We start from the raw sequence: 24,238 nt of genomic DNA, 5'->3' as shown, positions 1-24,238 counted from the left end.
TTTCAGGTGGCCTGGAACTCATTCATTCACATAGGCTGGCTGGCCAGTGTGCTCAAGGGATTAGGGGAGGATTTTTGTCCTGCAACTCTCTCTCTAGGTAGATACTATTGAGGAAGCTGTGCTAAAGCTAGAGATTATAGTATGGTAGTAATACTAGGTATCTTTTAGGATATAAAGATTATTCTGATGTAGAATTCCTGCCACAAAGTATGCAATCATTTGTAGGTGAAAATATAAAAGTGTCCAGTTGGCTTATACAATATATGCACTATACACAAGTCTTCAACCACTTACACCAGCATCACCATCACCACTACCAAAATAAGAGATCAGATTTCGTCCCAACAGTCTGTGGTGTGATGAGGATGTTAACAGCCTCTGTAACAGTCAGTACTGAAGCCAATCATCTAATGCGTTCTAGGGATGGCTATCTAGTACAAAGGAAAATTTAGACAATGTGTTTTTCCCACCTGCCATTGTACTTCTGAAAGTCTGTATGCCAATTTTGAAAAGATCAGTTGGGTTCTATATACCAAAATAATGTTGCTTACTGTGAAGACTAAATTAATGAGGCTAGGTTAGTTCTAAGTATGCTTTTAAATTTTAATGCCTGTTTTCAGCTTAGGGTAAGATAACATCACCTGCATCATCACCTGCATATTTTACTTTCCAAGAACCAGGGTATTTGATTGGAATGTTTACATCTCATTTGTAGAATGATTGGTCACCATATGTGGATTAGAAACTCATATCTGATCAATGGCTACTTTTTATTATCTTATTAGCGCTATAAAATACAGGCCTCATTTGGTTAATAACTGCCCAGCCTCTGGTGATTCCTGCCTAATAAAATGTATACAATGTATAGCATTGCCCACCTCTTTCAATTCTCCAGGAAATTTGTGAAAACTGAATTCCGTAGAAAGACATGAACTTCTACTGGATAACTTACCAGTAGCAGTAATTAGAGAATTTCAGAGTTTCTATTGTGGAAGCAACTTAGTGACATCATGTCTAAGTGCACAGTCTCCATGGGGCACAATGAGGCCCTGGAAGAACAGATTGCTTTCCCAAAGCTACACAGCCTCTTTGAAGGGAACTGTGACTCAAACCTCAGACAGCCGAGTTTCTGACAGTGTCAATTGTTTCTCACCTCCCCCATCCAGTTTATGGCAGAAGACCATGATGAATATCCTTAGGAGAAAAATAGCAAAGCACCCTTGTGATGAAGTGAAACATCCCACTGAAACCTCTTGAGTACTTTTAATTGCCTATCTATCAAAACCTTGCCATAAGTACTTCTTGTGGTTGAGAAGTAGCTGACACAAAGTGCCAGTAACCCTGAGAGGTTGCCACGCCCTCATAAGTGTAAGCTACAATGATGCCCTAGACAGTCTTTGATTTAGTTGATGAGAAAAGGGACAGAGTTCAAGAGCAAGAAACTAAAGACAACTAGGAAGATACCTATTTTCATATAATATCATATAGATTCTCTTCAGTCATTTGCAATTGTCTGTCTTGATACATGCTAGACATCTCTACTTTCCAGTTGTAGACATTAGCAATTGATATCTTAAGGGAGATGTTGCAAATCCTTAAGAGATTACATCCTCCACAGTTGCCATGAAAGTCAAACACAAAAAACTTCAGTCTTCGTTACAATTGAAGAAGAATTCAGCCTCAATGACCATTAAGATTACCAGGGAGCGCCGGGCGGTGGTGGCGCACGCCTTTAATCCCAGCACTTGGGAGGCAGAGCCAGGCGGATCTCTGTGAGTTCGAGGCTAGCCTGGACTACCAAGTGAGTTCCAGGAAAGGCGCAAAGCTACACAGAGAAACCCTGTCTCAAAAAACCGAAAAAAAAAAAAAGAAAGATTACCAGGGAGCAATAAATTAGCACTACCCAAGTCATATCCTGAGAACCTGAATTATGATACTTATTCCAGATCAAAGAAATGAACTCTTCAATTAAACAATTTTACCATTAAACATGCCTGTGCAGTAAGCAATAAGCTGGATTGAATGCTTATTCATTACTTCTAAAATCTTGACAGGTGTAGTTTCCCATGACAAAAAAAAAAAAACTATACTACAAAGAAAGCATGAAAATAGTCCATAAAATTGTAGCAAGAGGGACATACTGACACTTGACTCTAGCTTTGAAGTACCCAGTAGCTTCTGGAATCTTCTTTCAGTCCCCTTTTCATTATTATTATTATTATTATTATTATTATTATTATTATTATTTTTACTGGCCATTGCAACAGGGCATTGCACTGATACCTAGTATTTTCTAGACTAATTTTTTAAAGAAATGTTTTAATAATCTATCTCCTAAATGGAGGATGGAGTGTTCTACCACTGTTCTCCTGCTCCAGTCAAGCTTGGGCTGTGTGCCCTTGGGCAGAGTTGGTACCTGTGCCACATTTGCAGTCCACTTTAATGTAGACTCCAGAATGACTTACTGTGGCAACTTGTCAGGGATGCGTTCCCACCACTCCCAGCCCTGCCTGGATGCCCTGACTGATGAAAACAATGTTCCGATGAGCCTGGATAATTCCACTGCTTGAAAACAGCATGGCTGCCACTTTGCAAGCTTCTGTCAGAGCCACACATGTGGACATTTCTGAGAGACTGATAGACAGCCAAGTATTTGATTTTCTTTGAAAAAAATCTGCTTTTCCCCCTTCTCTCTATCTTATTTTTAAGATATACTTTGACTGACCAGCTCCGTCACTTGATCATCAGTTGATTTAAATCTGGTCCTGTCTTAATTGTCTTAATCGAGTCTTCAAACAAAATTTTCCAATTGACAATAGTTTAATGGCTTGTCCACTCCAACCTTGGCTTTTCTACAGACATGGAATTAGAGGTAGTTATCACTCTTCTCTCCAGGCTTGGATGCTGGCTAGGTTTGCATGGTGGGAAGTCTTCCACACCTGAGCCACCACAGAGTAGGACGGAAGTAGTTAAAAACAGTATCTACTCTAAATAAATAGATCATTTAGATGTTTCCTTCCTAGCCTGTAGGGATGTTTTTATAATCTGACTTAAACATTTCATAAGTAGTTGCAACGTAATTTTGACATAGTTGACAATCCTCTACTTTGCAAGAAACTCACAGGTAAATATTTGGGTTTGTTAAACTTTAGCTCCCTTCAAATTTCAAGCCCTTGGAATTTTCATAGCAATCTGTCTAATTTAAGTATAAGTGAAAGAGAATGTAAAATTTTTTATGTCCAATTATGAACTTTAGAAATTCCCTAGTGTTAACTCTGATTTGATGTCATGCTGAGTTAATCTAATTCAGCACCGTACTCACCCTGTTTCTCATTCCATTCAGTCCCCCATGCTACAGAGAGGTCTTGGGGGACCTACAGAGACTTAGCTCCTTGTTCTGTCTTTGCAGAAAGCAGATTAAAAACAAGAAAGTCCATGTAGAAAGCTGGAGGTGGATAGAAAAGGCTGGACCTTTTCTTCCAGGACCTCAATTTTCACTTACCATGAGCAGAATCAGGAGGCAGATATTTCTGAAGAGAAACCAATCCATTTCCTTGAGTCTTCCTTGCCCTTGAGCCCAGCAAGAGTCAGTTTTAGTCCTGATCTTGCAGATCCCAAATTAGGCTCTGCAGCAGGATGTGCGTGGAGATGCCCTGTCAGGAGGGCATGGGTGATAACTGTGGTGCTCTCTGGGCAGAGGGATGAAGATATTCTCTAATGACTCTGTTTCTCCACCCCAAACTCCTGGGCTGGTCTGGAAGGCTGGCATTGTTTGGGTTCTGGGTAAGAACTTAGACACACCTTGATTCTTATTGCAATGAAACCCTTTGTTGGACACCAAAGAAAAATCTTACAGAGTGAGGGCAAGATTTACAGGGAAGATACCCAATGAATAATAAATTACTCACAACATGAAAAATAATTAAAATGCTAGGGCCTATCATCATGGCGAATAAAATTAGAAGGCTCCTTCTGACTGCCAACATTGTAAAAGCAAAATTACATAGACCAACAACACACACACACACACACACACACACACACACACACACACACACACACACACACACACGGCATGGCCACTACACAATCAGCTTCAACTGATAGAACCTTTAGCAGAGGGCATTGTGAGAAGGAAGCAGGCAGGAGACACTGAAGGGGAGACAGAGTCATGAAATTCTTTTCATTCTGGTGGTTTCTGCTTTCCTCTTAAGTTCCGTGGTTGAAAGACAATCTCAATTTTAAAGATTTCCAGGAATAGGCAGTTAAGTTGAAGAGACTCTGACTTAACTGGTACCAGTGTGTTTCTTTCCAGAGATGGACCTCCATGATACAATGCTTATGAAACTTAGTTTTCTTATTGCTCACGGAATTTGTGTGAGAAATTGGTGCCAATTTCAAGCCAACCGACTAAGTAAAAGTAAATAGCACAAATGAGGAACGTGTTTTAAATCACCACGCATATTAAGAAGCTGAACTTAGAAATTAGTTGACTTAGGAGAAAACAAACACCAAAGTAGTATCCAGATCATTTGGATGTCATTTTTCTCTTTAATTCCTCTTTTCCTGTTTGTGAGGATACACCTTGAATGGAGTGAGAGTCTCTAATGAATAAAAAGGAAATGCAGGTTGGCAGCTACTCTGACAAACATGAAAAGAAAATGCAGTTAAATGGTCTCTAATTGCTAATCCACACTGGCTGGAGAGTTTCAAAGGGAAATTGTGTCTTAGGTTCCCGGCACTGTAACTCACAGACTACACTACAGGAGTGTCTCTAAAAGTCCTTGGTCTCTTAAGAAACTTAGCTTAACATTTTAAAATTGGAGGCATAGGACAGAGCGCAGGCAATAAGAAGGTTGGTGTGGTGTGCCCAAAAGAAGAGAAATGAATTATATATTTGAATTTCTTATGGGAAAGATAACAGGGAGTTTTAGTTTTGTTTGCATAGTGGGAAAAATGAATTGTTACAAAGAGTCAGTATTTGAAGATCCCTATCAAAGAGAAGCTTCAATTTTTAGAGGATCTGCCTAATTCAAAGTTACGTAAAGTGAACAAATAAAGCTCACATCAGTCTTAAAATGCTTCTTCAGATAGCCCCAGGGTTTTTTGATGGTAGGTGCTATGGAGAATAAAACCTTAAAAAATGATTTCTAATCAGAGTACAAACTGTACTGTCTCAACAAAGAGTTGAAAGAGCAAAAAAAGTTGGCTTGAAATCAGCACTAAATTATAATTCATTTCAGCGTGTTTCAATAGCAGAGCATGCACTTGGATTGGCATGGTGTTTGGAGTAATCTTTAGAATAGCAGTGCAACCAATATTTGCCAGTGATTTGTTAACCCATGGTTTCATGTTTTAATAGGTCCTTAAAGCAAACCACGGAGGAATAAGTAACCATTTAAAGAGATTCTTTTATAATTTATTTATGTAGAAATGGGCTTTCATGGTTCTATCCAGACTAGAGTAGTACCCACATTCCACTAACAATATGTATGGCCTGTTACTGATGGCAATGAACTGTGGACGCTTGGGCACAGGGGAAGCGCCTCTTGATTCTCAGTGTGGAGGAGGTCCACATGATGCTGTGGACTGGAGACCATTTGCAAGAAACAGTGGAAATGATTCTTTCTAACACACTATGTCAACTTTTTCATTGGCTATACCTTCATTGTAGCCTTTTGAAAATTGTTAATTCACAAAGTATTTGGTTTAGTTTGAAATAAGAAAGACAGTGAGAATTTGTGTTAGTGCATGTGGGATAGCCCTTGGCTAATAATCGGATACGTGTTTCTAGCCATAAAGACATAGTGTCAACACACATACAAATGTTTTGTATCTCAGAAATTTAAGATGCAAAGCTGCCTAAAATTTGAATCATAGAAGCACGGGAGAATATAAAGAGTGTTTCAAGTTAATGGACATCTAGATAAAATACGGCAGGCACCTTTCTTTTATTTTCTGGCCACCGTGGCTCCTGAATAGAAAGCCTTTTTTGGTCTTCATCAGAAAAGGAATATCAGAGGCTGTTGGAGCATATTTAGAAATTTCAGTATTCAAGTACTGTGCTCTGGGGATAGCAACCAAAAATAAATATGGGAGACTTAAGATTGTAAGTTATTTTACTTATATTAATTAATTGTGTGTACCTGTATGTACATGTGTGTGCCATGGCACATATGTGGATGTCAGAGGACAACCTGAGGGTGTCAGGTCTGCCGTTCTACCACGTGGGTCCCAGGATGCAAACTCAGGTCGTCAGGGTTGGCGGCAAGCACCTTTACCTGCTAAACCTTCTTGCCAGGCTGCGTACGACTTGATTGCCACGAGGACCTGCAGAGGTCCTGCTGAAGGCCTAGGCCACCACAGAATGTGAGAATTCTGCAGAACTCATGGCTACACACCACAGGTCAGCCAGAACATGAAAAGAAACCAAGGGAACAAACAGAGAAAGGGACTGCAGCAATGGTTTTCTATTTGTGACTACTTCAAGAAGACCCTGAGGTAACGTAAGCTGCTGCGTCTCATTGACGTGGGTCGTCCAAATTTCTGCTGTTTAGCCAGTTAATGCAGTAGTTCCGTTTTTTTCATCCAGGTAATATTGAATTAGGGTGATTCTACTTTTCTGAAAGAATAATGTAACCAGTTTAGATATTCGTGTCACATTGCTTTTCACAGGGGAAAATATAATTGTTTTGTTATTGCTGTCTACATGTCCGATGGACAGACGTATTTTACATGTTCTCTTCTTCTGAAAGATACATAAGGTTTTCTGTCTTCACAAATGCAATTGATAGAATGAGTTCTGAAAAAAATCAAGCAACAGAAGGAAGTGCCAGATAGTTTGGCTGTGTTTCTACATTTGTAACTCTTGAGCTTAGTGTCTCCTGAAACCTGAATCTAGAGATTTTTTTACTTATAACCATATATCAGTCTTGTTATTGTAGTTGCTATGACAAAATATAAAGGGCTAGATACAGTAAAAATAGAGATTAATTTTTTATACAGTTTTGGAAGCTGATAAGTACAAGACTGAATGAGCCTATTGGTGTGACTTCTGATGAGGATCTCTGGTGATTCACAACATGGCCAATGGCCTCATGGGGGAGGGACGTATCATATAGAAGATACAAAGCAAATAAGAGTCAGAGTTCAGCCTTGCTCATTTTGTAACAACACACACACTCTTGGGAACTAGTCAGATCCCCCAAGAACTACAGTAACACTTTCTGGGATCAGATCCGCAATGACAATCTTGAAAGATGAAGTGTGGCCTCGACACTTGGTACAGACAGACAAAGAGCAGCTATTCTCTTTCTCCTGGGGACTTCCAGGCATGGCAGGGACAGAGCAAGAAATATTAGTGCCTGAAGTCCTGTGGAAATCTTAGAATCCAGTCCCTCTTCTCTTCCTCCTCTGCAACCGTTGTTTTATTGATAGCTCAGACAGGCCAAAGATAGGCAACCAATTCCACCTCCTGCTTCAAAGCCAATACAGATTTCTAAATAGCAGCTACTTTTCAGTATTAGCTGCACATGTGAAGGTGAAAATAGTCGATAGCCAAATGTTACACCTTAAAAATGACTTTTCCATACTTCAGAGTGCTGTGAATATCACTCTGTGTAAATAAAATGCTGATTGGCCAGTAGCCAGGCAGGAAGTTTAGGTGGGACAAGGAGAGGAGAATTCTGGGAAGTGGAAGGGTGAGGCAGAGGCTGCCAGCCGCCACTATGAAAAGCGAGATGTAAGGTACCGGAAGGCCACGAGCCACGTGGCAACTTATAGACTAATAAAAATGGGTTAATTTAATAAAAAAAAAAACAACTAGATAACAAAAAGCCTGCCACTGCCATACAGTTTGTAAGTAGTGTAAGTCTCTGTGTGTTTACTTGGTTGGGTCTGAGTGGCTGTGGGACTGGCGGGTGAGAGAAATTTGTCCTGACCATGGGCCAGGCAGGACCAGGAAAACTCCAGCTACATCAGAGTTTACTAAACTCTTAAGTTTGGTAGTTGTTCTTATGAGCAGAATGGTATTTTAGTAAGTCCTTTACTATATGTATATCTGACATCAAACTAGTGGTACTTTCTTAGAAAAAGATGCTCCTTGAATTTTGAGGATGCTTTAGGTAGTTTATCATTGTTTGTGTATTATCTTCCTATTTCCAAAAGAGCAGAACACCCCTCTCTCACACATCCATGTGAAACACAGTGAGAACTTCTAACACTTCCGGTTTTTGAAGTAATGATACAGAAATTTTCTAATGTGATTTCCCCCATGGCAAGTTCTCTTTGGGAAGCAAAAGGACAGATAACATACACAGGCCAAGAGGCTATGGTGAGAATGTCAAGTGAATATTTTCCCTCACATTGTGGCAGTATAGGGGTCCCAGAAAGTGCTATTTGGCCATCTCCAGACAACTTTTCTTCTGAAAGTTGATGTTAGAGGAAAAGAAACTTAGAAATTCTTATGGTCATGAACTAGTTTGTCAAACACAAGCAATAGTTTTAGAACTGGTGCAGGCAAGGAGGTTTTCATTAGCCTGGGCCTGGGAGATGGACAAACACAAACAGCCTTGTCTTTGTGTTGACCCAGAGGGGTTGCTGTGACGATGTGTCTGATGGGTCGCCTACAGCACTGAAGATAAACATTCTGTGCCCTCATTAAAGCTAATTTATGTATGGTGACAAAGGACCAGCCACCAGGTTATTTAGTAAGTGTTAGAAATCATGGAGGTTAAATGTTAGTTTCCCGAAGAGTCATGTTAATACCATAAGGATGATGCTAGTTTGCACCCTAAAATCATACATGCACCCTAACTGAGGTGCCCTGCTGATTTTCTTTGTGTGTAGGATGTATTCCAAACACATAGACACAGAACAGCTTGGCTTCTGGTTCTGTATTAATTAAAGTATACTGCTTACATATTCACTACATACTTAGACTGAAAATGGCCTCTTCATTGGCTTCTGAATTCCTGATTTTGACAGAGGTACCTATACGTGTTATTATCACTGAGATGTCACTCTGCCTTGCTCAAGGCCGTCGGCTGTGCCCTTCTTGTGGCAAAGCTATACTGAGTATATTGTTCACCTTATTTCTGTCTACCTGTCTGATGGACAGATGTATTTTACATGTTTTCTTCTTCTGAAAGATACATAAGGTTTTCTGTCTTCACAAATGGCCAGCTCTGTGTCTGGCCAACTCAAATATAGGATCTGGGCAACTCAGTCTGGGGAATAAATCAAGGAATAAGAGGATCTAAAAGTAGGTATGGCTTTTGAGATGTATTTCTTAGGTAATGTGGGGAAAAATGAAGATTTCTTGTCCTCTAGTCTACTGAATTCAAATATGGAATGAGTCAAAGAATTACTTAGTTGTTACACACTCCTGAGGTAATTTTGATTTTGCTGGCTGGAGTTAAGAACTCTTGACTCAAGGGCCAATGAGCTAGTTTAGTGGGTAAATGTGCCTGCCTCCAGCCTGACAACTCGAATTTCATCTTGTGGTGGGTTGAATGAGAATGTCCCCCGCAGGATCGGGTGTTTGAACACTTGGTCTGCAGCTGTTGACCCTCTTTGGGAGGTGGTGCAGCTTTGCTGGAGGGAGAATGTCACTGGGACAGGCTTTGAGAGTTCATCGCCAAATCCCACCTCCATTTTGCTCTGTCTGTTTCATGACTGATATTAAGAACATGACTGCTCAGATTCTTGCCCTGGCCGTTTCCTGACACATCTCTCTAGTTGTGGATATAAGCCCAGGTAAATTCTATAAGCCCAGGTAAATTCTTTCTTCCATAAGTTGCTTTTGATCATGGTATATTATTATAGCAACCAAAATACATCTTCAGGATCCATATGGTGGAAGGAGAGAACTCATTCTTGAAGTTTTCTTCTGACCTCCTCAATACTCCATGCATATGTGTGCCCATTCCTGTATGCCTATACACAAAGTAAACAATGTGTGATAAGAGCATTTAAAAAGAACTGTTGATTCAGAGTCATTATTTTATTCTGTGGATGGACCAAAGAAAGAGGATGTCATTTTTTTCTTTAAAAATATTATTTGTTTATTTAATGTGTTTGTGTGTGTGTGTGTGTGTGTGTGTGTGTGTGTGTGTGTGTGTGTGTGTGTGTATGCATATGCCCGTGTGTGTGGTAGCATCCTTACGTGCCATAGTGTGCATGTGAAACACAGGATAACTTGTGTGAGTTGATTCTGGCTTTCTCTGTACTGTGTGAATCCTGCTGGGTTGAATTTAGATTATCAGGCCTGGTAAATTAGTATTGTTACCCACTAAGCCATCTTGCTAGTCTGGACAGTTTTTCTGATGTAATTCAATGTCTTTTCATGGAGGTGGAGAATATTAACCATTATTTATTTTTATATGGGAGGGTTACTTCCTTTCCCCTTTAGTCCATCTGGTTAATGATATAATTAATACTAATTTATAAACATGCCAACTTACTTAGAAAAAAAGCACAGGTGACATCTTTTGGGAGTCTGACCTTCCACATTCCCTCCCCTGCTAATCAATGATGTGGAAGCAGGTTTCCAGAATTCAGATAATTTTATAGCTGGATGTCTCTATATTATGAAGGATTATGTCACCTTTGGAGAATACTAGTTTCTTGTCTCAGTTCATTCATATTTTTAAAACAAAAAGCCAGAGACTGGTGAGCTTATGCACATTTGCTTCTTATAGCACAGAAGGCTTAGAGGTCTAAGACCAAAGCACTGGCAGACCCTGTTTATGTCAAGGTCTTGCTTCCTGCCTCATAGGTGACACCTTGGTGTTTGCTTTCATGGTGGAAGAGGTGATATGCTTCTTTGGGTATGTTTTTTATCAGAGTAATAATCCCATTCGTGAAGGCTCTGTACTAAGTCTTCATCATTTCTTGAAGGTCCCACTCTTAATGTTGACCCCTCAGGTTTAGGATTATACTAGTTACTTTGAGGGATGGAAGGTTGAATTCAGCTTACAGTGTGAGGGGATGCTGTCCATTACGGTGAAGACATCATGGCAGCAGGTACTTGACAGGCTCATTACATCTCATCCACAGTCAAGATGCAGAGAGAGGTGAATGCTGGTGCTCAGCATTTTTTTCTTCAGTCCTGGACTCCAGCCCATGGAATGCTGGAGCTCATAGTCAAGGTGGCTCTCCCCACCTCAATTAATTTGCTCTAGTAATCTCTCGTCAGATACCCAGAGGCTTGTCTCCTTGTGATTTTAGAACCTGGCAAGTTGACAATCAATGTGAACCATAACAAAGGTTTCAACATACTGGTTTGGAGGCATGCAGGCAATCAGACAGCACGGATTCTGCAATACAGCTAGAAATGGAGTAGCGCTACCAGGTATGTTCACAGGTTGCACATGGCTGAGTATCACTACCAATGTGGCCTGACTTACAACTCTAAACATACTTGAAACATCGTGAGGTTTGGTGCTCGTGTCACTTTTTAAATTAGAGCGCAGGGTCCTTGAGCTTGAACTTTGCTTTGCCTTTTGAGACAAGGTCTTACTATGTAGCTTTGGCTGACTTGGAACTTGCTAAGTAGACCAGGCTGGCCTTGAACTTGTGGGAATCCTATGCTTCTACCTCCCAAATGCTGAGCTTGCAGGTGTGAGCCACCGTACCTGGCTTCAAGGATTTGTAGATGACAGTGTCAAAAGGCTCTGGAATGAGGCTGCAAAGATGGCTCAGTAGTTAATGCTTGCTTGGAAACCGGGCGGACTGGAGTTGGGATCTGTGCATCAACGTAACTCCTGGGGATCCACAAATTCCTGTAACTCCAGCTCCTGCGGATCTGATGCCCTCTTCTGGCCTCCACAAGCAATGATGTATGATCTACTGTGCATATATACACCCACACAGACTCACATACATATAAATAAAAATTTAAAAGCCAAGAATTTGACTTAAGACAAAAAAAGATTGGACATACCTGGGAGATCTTCCTACTTTGGATGTAGATTTTACCAGATTTATCAGACATTCTTTGTGTTATATGCATATATGATTAGAGGAATTACTTACCACCCTCAAATTCCTTTAGGAGAAGGATTAGTTTCCACTCTTACGCTGATTGCTATTTTTATTTGAGCTTCTGGAGCCTAGTAGAATAAAATGCATGGACTCTGCCCTACACCTTCATTTGTCAGTATTATCAGGTCTTGTTACATAGGAGTTACAATGTATTCACATTTTTAAAGCCTATCCCAGTTGTGGATTCCAGTTTTTTGACGGTTATCAAATTAGATCCTTATCTGAAGTTAAGTTAAATATGCTATGCCAGCATGATATCAGGAACTACAGGACATTTAGATCTGGCTCCACTACTGCCACCCACATGCTGTGCACGCCCCGCCCCCCACCGTGAGTTAATTAATTGCTCTTCTATTTTCTTTGGGAGTCAAATTAGATATATTTATGCAACAAAACTAGCATGCATTACATTCTCTTTTTTTTTTTTTTAAAGATTTATTTATTTATTATGTATACAGAAGAAGGTGCCAGCTCTCATTACAGATGGTTGTAAGCCACCATGTGGTTGCTGGGAATTGAACTCAGGACCTCTGGAAGAGCAGTCAGTGCTCTTAACCTCTGAGCCATCTCTCCAGCCCGCATTACATTCTCTTTAAGCAGTCATTCTTTTCAACTTTCTACCACCTCTAATCTTCAACATGTTTGATATTTGTTGAGATCTATATCACTGAACATAGATATAAGTTGTTTTTCTGCACATTAATATATTTTGAATGCTAATAACTGAATATAGGTTTTATTTATTTGTTATTTCCATTCATAGCATCTCCTTCCTGATAGTTTTCTCCTGTTACCTGAAATTATATCCTGTTTTAATGTGTTCCTGTCTGTACTGGCTTTTCAAGCACTTCACGTGTATCTTCCAAGGTTCTGGTCTCCTTTCCTTGCTTTGGAGAGAGAAGCTCACAGGTGTCACCGTCCTCCGAGGCTGAGTCAGCCACAAGGGAGGCCCTCCTTCCCTTGCATTGCATTCTCCCTGTGAAAAGTTCCCACAGGCTCACATTTGCCTTCTTGTTTATGTTGGAAGCAATTCATTTTGTTGGCAACGAAGTCTCAGCTCTAGCTGGTAGAAGATGCTGCACAAAGAGGGAGTTACTCTGTTAGTGTGGAATAACGCTGTCTGTGGATGAGAACCTGAAGTCCACGTCTTCTCTGTAAAGGATGACCTCTGCTTGCCCTAGCAACCGAGGGGTCAGTCTAAACATTGCCTGTTTGTCATGAGTAGAGGAAAGATGAAGGGATATTTTGACATACACCACTGCACAGGGATTGAGCAATTTTCCCTTACAGAGGAAATGCTTGGCTTTTTCAGATATTTAGAAAATAACCCTTTTTTTTTTCATTTTTATTATCTTTTCAGTTGACTTATGGTTCAAAAAGACACTTGTTAGGTCAAATATTTCCAAATCTCATCTTTCCCCTGAAATATTTAAAACACCTGGCCAAGAAACATCTGCATTCTGACAAAGTTAAGATGCTTTGCCACTCAATTTGCAGAGACCTGATCACACTAAGGAACAATACAGAGCCAGCAGCTGTCTCTGAAGGGATAGGAATTTGAGGGGCAGTGTGGTGTGGTCCAGGGCTCAGTTCTCACAGCAGACCCTCAGAGCAAGGATAGATTTCAGGGTGATGTTGTAATACCCCAAATTAACCTGTAAACCTCACTTGCCCAAGGACCACATAACTTCCTGAGATGCTTGGAAAATAACAACAAAGTCACATGGAAAAGCAAAGTGGTGGCCTTCGATGATAGCTCTTTAACATATGTTTCTGGGCCATTCAGCTGGAAGTTCCAGGGAGTGGTCCTGACCAAAGTCCTTCTAGGTCAGTATTTAATATTTAAATAAAGCTTGATTTAAATTCAGCTCAAAAGGGTGGAACTGATTTTTCCCTGGTGAAGCTCAGGATTAACAATGTGAACAGAGAACAGCCAGCATTTATTCATATTCAGCGAGCAACTGTCAAGCTTCTATTTAACGTGTTAATTTAAAAATTGTATGTTAATTCAAAATTTTCTACTTAATTTTATGTACACACACATATATGTATCTTGTGACGATGTAATTTTTTAGTGTGCCCCTTTTCTCCCTTTACAGTGTTTTATTTTAGTTACTTATGCTGAACAAACAAACTTAGAACTCTCATTACTAAGCACATCTGTGTTTTAAGACTCCGTCTTGTTTCATGTGAGACTATGGACTATAGATCTTGCTCTGAGTTGTTTCATTTCCTGATTTAATTTTTTAATTGTACAGGGTTACATGAGGGCATTTCCACGCATGTATGTAATATACTTTGAATGTATTCTCCTCACGCTCCCTCAGTATCCTCTTTCTCCTTCCCTTTCTTATTAGTCAGTCCCCTTTTTCCCCCAGTTAGCTTGTTTCACATCATCAGTACATCTATGACTCAACATGTCTCTACTGTCTAGGGCCCAGAAATGAGAGAAAACATGATATTTCTCTTTCTGAGACTGATGATTTATCTAACATGATTACCTCCAGTTTCTTGCACACAGCATGATTTCATTCTTCTTCACGGTTGTAAAAACTTCCACTGAATGTAAGAGCAACATTCTCTTTATCCAGTCCTCTTTTGTTGGGCATCTAGCTTGGTGCCATTACTTAGTTGTGAATAGTGCTGTATTAAACATTGATGTCCCTTTTAAGATAGTCTAGCTGTCTCATACAGAGCACACCGGCATGATGCTGTTAGCAATGTGTTGGAAGATGCTGAGGTCATGGGTGCAGTGGTAACTTTGGTAAACCAGTTGCCTTTGTTTCTGGCAATAAACAGATTCGCAAACATCCGTCTACCCAGGTCATTTCACAACAAGCGAAGTCATGCATTAGAGGAGAGTGAGTGAGTGCCTGAGCTCTCAGCAGGGGCAAGCATCTAATTGATGTAGGTGCTATAAACCCACCAATGTTAGTGACAAGGGGGCCTTTACACCATCTGGCTTTGTTACTCAATGCACCAATATTTTGGCTCAGCTGCCATCTTTATTTATAGAGAAATGCTCAAGCAAGTCCTGTCCCATCAAAAAATTCAGAGAGTAGGTGCACAGATGGCTGACAGGTCTTCATGAAATGCTCTCCATATTTTGCTCATATCCACCTATCCAATGAGCTAGCATTTGGATAACATATGCATTTCTTTATGTCAGTGATGGCCGAGTTGCTTTACCCACCTAGGTGGCAGGCGGCCTAGGTTATTAGCTGGAAGCAGTCGGCGTGTATAAAGGTACAACCTCCCTTACTCGTTGCATGCTTACTTCTGCAGTGAACACAAAATTCACTGGCTTCCAGTTGCTTGTCAGGCAGACCGAACTTCACTTTGGTTGCCTGTGGTAGCAACTGGTATTGTCTTGAGGCTTTTGTCGTCTGCCTTCCCTTCCCCTTCTCTTTTCATGTTTATCAGTGATTTCATTACCTTTTCCCAAAATCATCCCTGTTGTAGAATATTAGTTTAAGATGTGCTGCATTTGTGTATGAAAAGATGTGCTGCATTCTTTTCTGTTGCATTTGTTTAGCTCTGTGAAGCTCTGTTACTTTGCCTGCCTAAAACACCTGATTGGTCTAATAAAGAGCTGAACGGCCAATAGCGAGGCAGGAAAGAGAAATAGGTGGGGCTGGCAGGCAGAGCAAATAAATAGAAGGAGAAGAACATTAGCGGGATCAGAAGGAGGAGCAAAAGATCAAGGAGCAAGAGAACAGAGAGAGGAGGATGCCAGGGACCAGCCATCCAGCCACACAGCCACCCAGCCAGCCATGGAGTAAGAGTGAAAGTAAGATATACAGAAGTAAGAAAAGGAAAAAGCCCAGAGGCAAAGTAGATGGAATAAGAAAAGCTGACTAGAAATAAGCCAAGCTAAGGCTAGGCATTGATTAAAAAGAGTAAGCCTCCATGTATTTGTTTGGGAGCTGAGTGGCAAGCCCCTTGAAGAGCAAAGAGGAGAAACAACCAACTACACACCCCAAATTCTGCTTTGTGATCCAATTCTGTGTAAACCTAGAATTAGATCACAGCCAGAACAGGTCAGAGAAGCCTAGGCCTGCAACTGATCAGGGGGTTTGTCTGAAAGTAATCTCTCACAGGTCGAATAAGGTGTTTTCCTTTGAAAAAGGGTGACATTTACATTCTGGGTCAAACCACATGTGAGTTTTGGTGAAAACAGGATCTGATATTCTGATGTTCTGGGGGCAGAATTTCTTTCCCCTGGGTTTTGTTTAGGAGAGTCTGAAAGAGCCAGGTGGTGGCACACGTCTTTAATCCCAGTACTCGGGAGGCAGAGCCAGGTGGATCTCTGTGAGTTTGAGAAACTACACAGAGAAACCCTGTCTCAAAAAACAAAACAAAAAAGAGAGAGTCTGAAAGAAGGGATAACACTAGGAAACAGGTGCACAGGCAGGGGCATGCAGACTGGAGTGTGCAGACTGGGTGCCAAACTAAGAAAAGTCAGTCTCTCCTACAGTGTCAGAATTTGTCTTATTTGAACTCAGGCACCAAGCACATGGCAAGAAAATGGCTCCATTAAAGTCATGCACCACCACACTTAGTATTTCCATACTTTTTGATCAATGTAATAATGTTCTTATTATTCTCAACTTTTTCTCAAGGCAATACACAATGAAATTTAAATTTAACTGGCTGGCTTGAAGTGTGTCCTCGCTTTTCTCTCAGACATTTTTTTTTCTGGGAATCTTATAAGACTAAACCTTTGTTTCTCATTTTCCCAAAAAACAAATCTTCCCTAGATGCTCTTTGAGAACCCACCTCAGAAGCCACCAACACCAGTGTCTCCAAAGATACTGAACCCCTACTCTTTCTTGAGAAATACCGATACCCTCTTGAACCCTGACTCTCTCTTTGATCTTGGATTTCTCTTCCTCCTCTTCTGAGCATCTCTTCTTTTAACCCCCATTTTGAAACCCGTTGGAAAGTCTTCTACTGAGCTCCAACTCTGCTCCATCCTGGCTCATCCTGAAATTCTTTGCCGAGACAAAACCAAGACTCTTGCTTCTGTTGGTGGAGATCTTAGAAAAGCCCTGCTAGGCACTGCAGGAGGCAGCATGGAGCAGAGTTTCTGCTGCTGCCAACGCTGACATTACTGTGGGCTTGTCCATCATCTATCTGAAGCATTGTTGGTGTGTCTCCTCAACGACTGCTCTGCCATGTTTTTTGCTTGCGCGTCTTTGTTTTCTGGCCAGAGACTCACGTAATGTTTAATGAATGCCACCGACACCAGAAAGGGAAATCCCTCAGGGCTGCCCATACCCTACTCCTGAGCCAAATGAAACAATACACAGATTGTCCTGAAGGTCGTCATTATAAGGACACTTCCACCGATATCCTACACTACCCTTTTGACTTCAAGAGGGCAACTTGAGACCCCTTTGAAGCAAACTGACTTGGAGTGAAACCCAGAGGAACCAATTTTATTAAATAGCACATTGTGGATCCAAAACACATTTTTGTCTCTAAAAAGAATTCCTTAAGCTGCTAGCAATAGGCCTGTAGAGGCAGGCTGCCGGCACAGAATGGAGCCTGCTTCTACACAGAGGCTGTGCGTGCTGTTGGAGGCAGAGCTGAAAGGGAAGAGCTACTCATGCCCTTTGGAGCCCAGATGATTCCATTGTGAGCTCCAAATACTAGACAGGCAGGTAGATACTGGACAGGTGGATAGATAACTAGACAGGTGGGTAGATAAAGGACAGGGAAGTAGATACTAGATGTGCAGATACAGGATTTGGTATTTGCTCTGCTGTGTTTCAGTCTTGCTTTGGTCCAATCTCTCCTTGCTGTCTCTCTACTTCTTTTTTGGAACTAGAATTTTTACTCTGGGCCACTGTGTGTATTGACAACATGTAACTTGTGTTTTGATTTTATAATGGCACACACTTACGGGGTTGCCTTGAGAATGGAGTGGTGTGCTGCTTGCTTACCATGCAGAAAGCCCTGGGTTCAATCCCCAGTCCACAGAAATCTAGCATAATGGACACATCTGTAATCCCAGCATGTTGGATGTGGAAGAAGGAGGATTGCAAGTTCAAAATCATCCATAGCTACAGGGCAAATCCAGGGGAGCCTCGAGGTGGATGAGAGATTGTGTTGGACTTTTGAGCAGTGTCAGGGATGTGACAGGCTCTGTGGGCTTTTGTGGAACTGTAAATGCAATGAAAAGCCTGTTGCCTAGAGGTCATAGACCCCAGTGGAAAAGCTGCTGTTGCTTTACTAAATGGCCACAATGAAATTATTCTCTACATAACTATGTTCACATCCAGAGGTTAGTGTCGTGTTCGCTTTGGTGAGAGAATCTCTTCTCCGAGTGGTCAGTGGTGACTGCCGAGATTCATAGCTGGTCAAAGTACTGGCAATAAGGGACTGATGGAGTCTTAGTCATGAATGGGATACCTGTATCACTTCCTTGGAGCTCAGGGAGCATCACAGAAGAGATGGAAGGAATGTAAGACCTGGAGGGGTTGGGGTTGGGGTTGGGGTAGGGGAGTGGTATAGAAATGACTTCTAGACACAACATAGCCGTTGAACTCTTGAACTCACAGCAGCTGTGATTACATTTACAAGATCTAGACAAGATTGGGCCTGTTGACAGTCTGTCATGGAAGAGGGAGGGGCTCATGAGGTCCCCTCCCCCCCTGAGGATTTATATACACTTAATAGTTGATGGGAGAGGGGGAGTGTTTTCTTTAGTGGTATAGTCACTGGTGAAGTGGCCACGCTCCTGTAAACAAACCTCACCTATGCTCATGTAGCCAACCCTAATGAAACACACTGGAACACACACACACACACACACACACACACACACACACACACACACACGTGTGCGTGCACACGCACACACACATGCACGTGCACGCGCACACACACACACAGAGATACACACATAGACACATACACAGACACACGCACACACACACACAGATACACACACAGACACATACATAGACATACACACAGACACACACAGACACATGCACACACACACACAGACACACAAGTACACAAACAGACACACACACAGGCACACACACAGACACAGACACACATACAGACATACATAGACACACACAGACACACAAGCACACACACAGACACAGACACACACATAGACACACACAGACACACACACAGACACACATAGACACAGACACACACACAGACACAGACACACAGCTAGAGGAGAGGAGGAAGGAGATTGCTGAGAGTGGGATTGGAGCTAGAGAGGGAAATTGGAGGAGGGTTAAATATGATTGAAAACACTATACATATGTATGAAAATACCATAATGAAACCCATTCTTATGTATAATTGGTATATTTTAATAAGAGACATAAAAAGTCAGCCCAAACACACAGGTAAGGAAGGCTATGGAGACTCTGGAGGCTGCAATGAAGCATCCTCCACTATGAGCTGGCCACCAGTCTACTGGGCCAGGGGCAGAATGTCAAATGTCCCCCAAGATTTGCCATCCAGGGTAATTACGCCTGATGATTGGTTTTGTCACAGAAAACAATTTAAAGATGAGTCAGTACGAAACAGAGCTGAAGTTTATTAAAAGACATTTTTAAACAGATTTAAGAATGTCAGTTCACAGACAGAGGGAAAAAATGAGCTATCCTCGAGAGGATGGCTCTCGGCTTCTCAGAGAAGAGCTGTACTCCATGGTCTTTACAACAGTAATAGGCAGGATTTGGGTCATTTGTGAAGTTATTGTCTTAAATGGTTGCTAAGGAATTTCCATGAAATCAGTGGGTGGTTTCTGGGGGCCACCTCATAGGCTTCCAAATGCTGAGGTGGAAGTGTAGATGGCAGAGTTGCAGAAAACTAGGGTACCTTCACTATCCACAAAGCTAATAATCTCATTAGTGAGACTCCCAGAAAATGCCAGGGCTTGAGGGGAGGGTGTCAAATACACTTTGGCCTTAAGAGTGGGTTACTGCTGTTTTAGCCTTCTTGTTTACAGAAATATGTCCTATAAGAGAAGCACTGTCCCTTAGAGAGTCTAAATGCAAGTCTTATTATTGCTTTCAACTGTACTCCTGAGTGTGGCTAGCTTCCTGGTGATGGCTGCTCTGTGTTGTCACGAGGCAGTATTGGGAAGGACATGCCTTCCAGTAGACACAGAAAGAAAGGAAGCTAAGCAAAGGAGAATGAAAACATATGTAAATATTGTGACAGTAACATAATGATCTCCTTGAATGTGGAATTAAAATAATAACTGGATTTGATACACTTTAATTATTTCTTCTAATCTAAAATCTCCCCAACCATATAATTCCAGAAAGACAATGGAGGCATATCAATCATTTTATTGTTGTAAACACAACTATTCAGAAATTACAAACTGTCTTAAAATAGTCAACAGATGATGAAGCAAGGAACTAACAGCCCTATCATCCCCAAAGGTTTATCGTGAAAGAAAGCACTTTGTGTTTAAAGACTGAAAAAGGTGGATATGAGAAATTAAAATGCTTGGAAAACAGTGTAAGAAAAATATGTTAAAGTAAGTACACATTGGTCATAAAGCATTTATGCAAATACAGTTAAATAGAAGGGAATATAGAGAATTTAACAATAAAATATTCATCACTTTAAAGTATTTGGTGGATGTCAGTATGATCTACTCAAGCCTTGTCCTAACAAAAACTCAGTAATCTGCCGAGTGGTGATGGCACATGCCTTTAATCCCAGCACTCCAAAGGCAGAGCCAGGCGGATCTCTATGAGTTCTAGGCCAGCCTGGTCTACAAAGCAAGATCCAGGACAGGCACCAAAACTACACAGAGAAACCCTGTGTCAAAAAACCCAAAAAACCCAAAAATCCAAAACAAAAACCCAACCCAACCCAACCCAAACCAAACCAAACCAACAAAAACCTGAGTAATCTGGAGGCAGAGGGCAGACTGAGTTGCATGGGTGTGAGAGCTATATTATGAATACCCCAGGGCAATGTGTGGTGGAGTCTAAAACACCAGGACTATCCCACAGGCTAGGGCTTATTATGCACATGGAAAAGTGTGCTAAGCACTTGGGAGTTTACTTGGATATTCAGTGTCTTTCTGAAAGAGACTATAATGTTTTTAAGGGTTCCATTAAAGTCATGCAAAATGTGCCTTAGCTGTTAACAAAATCTTGGCATGAATTCAGAAGTAAATGGTGTAACTGAAAGCATCTAAATACAGAAGTATGATTTTTGAAGATGCATAATTAAAATTCTGTTAGCACTTTACGCTGAGTGAAATAGAACACTACAATCTTTATACATAATGCTGAACAGATGTCCAGATTAACTTATATCAAGAATCCCCAAAAAATACTTTTTCTGCAAAATTTTCTGTGCAAATGTAGTGTGTCCCACAACACTCATGGAGGTAAATAGCACACAATAGACATTTCTGGAGTTGTATGTCAAAATCAGTCGTGCATGTCATTTGGTTCATATTCAACAATAAAGAATTTGTGACATATCTTTTTTCTGTCCCTAGGGACTACCTTTTCAGAAAACCAGATGTTGTATTGTGATTTATTTTCAAACCACACACAAATAACACTACGTTGCTATTTATTTATTTTTCCTTTGGTTGAAATTATGTGAGTTTAAGATTCAGCCTAATTTATGAATCTCACCTCTGTCCTATATCTGTGGAATAACACCTGTGATTCAGATTAAATCACTGAAAGAGAGGAGCAAAGTCCTGCCCAAAGGCCATTCATGAGCAACTACCTTTCAATGATGCAATGATTTTTTTAAAGTATTATAGGATGCAGGACTAAACAATGCACCATTGTATAATCCTGAAAGAAATGGTTTGATCTGGAGTTACTTTTCCTAGGAAGATGGGAGACAAGTTCTCCATTTAAAATTTTATTTTCCCAGGTCTTATACAACTGATGAATGCTAATCACATTTATTAAAGATGGTCTTATTGTCAATTGTTAGACAACCCCCCAAAATCTTTGGAATTCATCATGTATCTAAGTAAAGATACAAGGATATAGTACACTACTTTCTGTAGCCAGAGTTCTTTCCTTTGGATGAAGTTAGAAGTAAAATTACATTATTTCTATGTGTTCAAATTTCCAAACCAATGCATCTTCAAGTATATTTCAACAAATACCTTTTGAGTTTATTTTTTAAAAAATTACATATCTTCAGTGCATTACCCTAAATGTTAAAACAAAATAAGAGAAAGACTCTCTTTGAGTGACTTTATTTATACCTCTGCATTTTGGCATGCTACAAGTTAGCAAAATTTTACATGTTCTATACAGTTAAAATTAGACATATTATGGCTTTTAAGACATTCACTGCATCTGCTCTTATACAGAACAGAGTACTCTTGCTGGATTAATCAATCACTCCCAGGTCTTTGACAAGTGCTGGAAGTTGTATAAGGATGCTGTAACAACCTGAGAAATGGGTAGTGAGGAGAAAAAAAAAATCTTTAAAAAAAAATCTTAAAGTTGTGAATTAAAAAATTCACAACTCTAGGGCCAGTATTTTCTCTATTTTTATTTTGCCATGTCCCATTTCACTTTAGTGTGCTTATTTTAACTTTGAATTTAAAAACAAGAAAAGATTCCTCTACCTTGTAATATAGTAAATGCAACTGTCTCTTAGAAGGCTATGATTCCTCTGAGAGATTTTAAATCAGGTAACACCATATGGCAAACAGAAACAACACATCATAAATAGCACATTACTAAATTTCAAAGCTAGAAAAATATATCATACTATAACTTGTAAACTGTCTTTAAGTCAGAACACTTAGAAGCCAGGAGATTATTGACAAATCAAATGAAGAATTTCAAAGTTATGTGCATGAAAAATTTTAGTTGAGGAATGGGTTTGTCTAGTGACTATTTTATTCTTTCCAAAGTAACATGAATTCTGGTAAAGGGTCCTGGTTAATCACTTCGAATTGACAGTGGAGGGCCATCAAAGAAAAACACTAAACTCAATTATATATAATAGTTTGCCATTCCTTTACTGAACAAACAATTCTTTTCCAACATTCCCCACTCAAGACAGTTTTCATGTTCTAAAAACAGGGTTTTTCCCCCTTCAGATCCCTTAAAAATTTACCCCAAAGCTTAGCCATACTGCAGGTGCCCCACCCACCCCGCCCCACAGCTCAGCATAAGCAAACTATTTTATCTTTGGAATTATGTACTAAAGGCCTGCATAGAATAGAGTGTCACTTACTGCTTAGACTGAAGATATAATACTGCCCCGTCTGTGTACTTAGGAGGTAATTTAACACTGGTGAGGGCAGCCACATCATGGTCGCTTGCTTTAGTCTAATGTAAACTTGGCAACTTTCCTTTATTATTAATTCACGACTACAGTGGTAAAGAGAAAAATGAGCATTGTGCCCTATATCCTCCCCAGTAAGCAAGATTCTTCACAACCATACTTATGAAACACAACCGGAACCTGCAAAGTCCTTGACTCCACAGGCATTCCTGAAACTCCAGCTTGAGATCAGGCTCCCTCTATTGTTTCTGTCTGTGGGTTTCCTCCTAGGACATATTTCTTAATTTGAAAATTATTCCATTAAGTGCAGTTTAGATGTGGTCAAGGTGAGAATAACTGGAGTCTTATAGATTTAACTATGTAGTTAGAATTTCATTAGCCTTGGCCTGAATCTGGGGGAGGGTTTTTAATTTGTATTACCTGTGAAAGACAAAGTATATGTGAAGAAAATGTCAGATTTTCCTCACCTCAGGGAGCACAAGCAACACATTCAAATCTTTTTGGTTAATTTCTGAACATTAAGAAGAATCCTTCCAGTTCCCATTTAAAGCCAATGCTTTTCATAACCACATTTTATTTATTCAACATGCTGGTGATATCCTACAGGGCACACAGATTAAACAAATAAACAAACAAAAACCAACCCTGTAGACCACATAGCCACAAATAAGACTGTGCCTCAAGTTCACTGTCATTATTTCATTAGTGTTAACGCAAGAAAAGGTTTACCAATGCTAGGGAGCGATCCCCCTTGCGATGTTGCCATTTGTTGCTCTCACTGTGGCTCCTCACCTTACTCTCCAGGTCTCCTCTAACCTGCTCTGCATCATAATTTGTTCTGTTAGATTTGGGGGGCAGGAGTCGAATGTAAATCACAGTGATGATGGTGAACAGTACTCTGGGACCCTGA

The 24,238-nt window shown here is 40.5% G+C and overlaps 1 protein-coding gene across 1 annotated transcript in view; it reads right to left on the bottom strand.

Moving 5' to 3' along the window:
* The window catches only part of Dsg4 (desmoglein 4), a 57,764-nt gene extending 34,408 nt beyond the window's left edge, over window positions 1–23,356 (bottom strand). The window contains exon 1 of the mRNA XM_052742749.1: window positions 23,278–23,356. Within this exon, the coding sequence (XP_052598709.1) occupies window positions 23,278–23,356 (79 nt within the window). The remainder of the gene's footprint in view (window positions 1–23,277) is intronic.
* Window positions 23,357–24,238: the final 882 nt, after the last annotated feature.

Source organism: Peromyscus californicus, unplaced genomic scaffold (assembly GCF_007827085.1).
Source record: "Peromyscus californicus insignis strain IS unplaced genomic scaffold, ASM782708v3 Scaffold_17__1_contigs__length_78620276, whole genome shotgun sequence".
Taxonomy (NCBI): Eukaryota; Metazoa; Chordata; class Mammalia; order Rodentia; family Cricetidae; genus Peromyscus; species Peromyscus californicus.
This window is presented reverse-complemented; position numbering and strand designations above follow the sequence as displayed.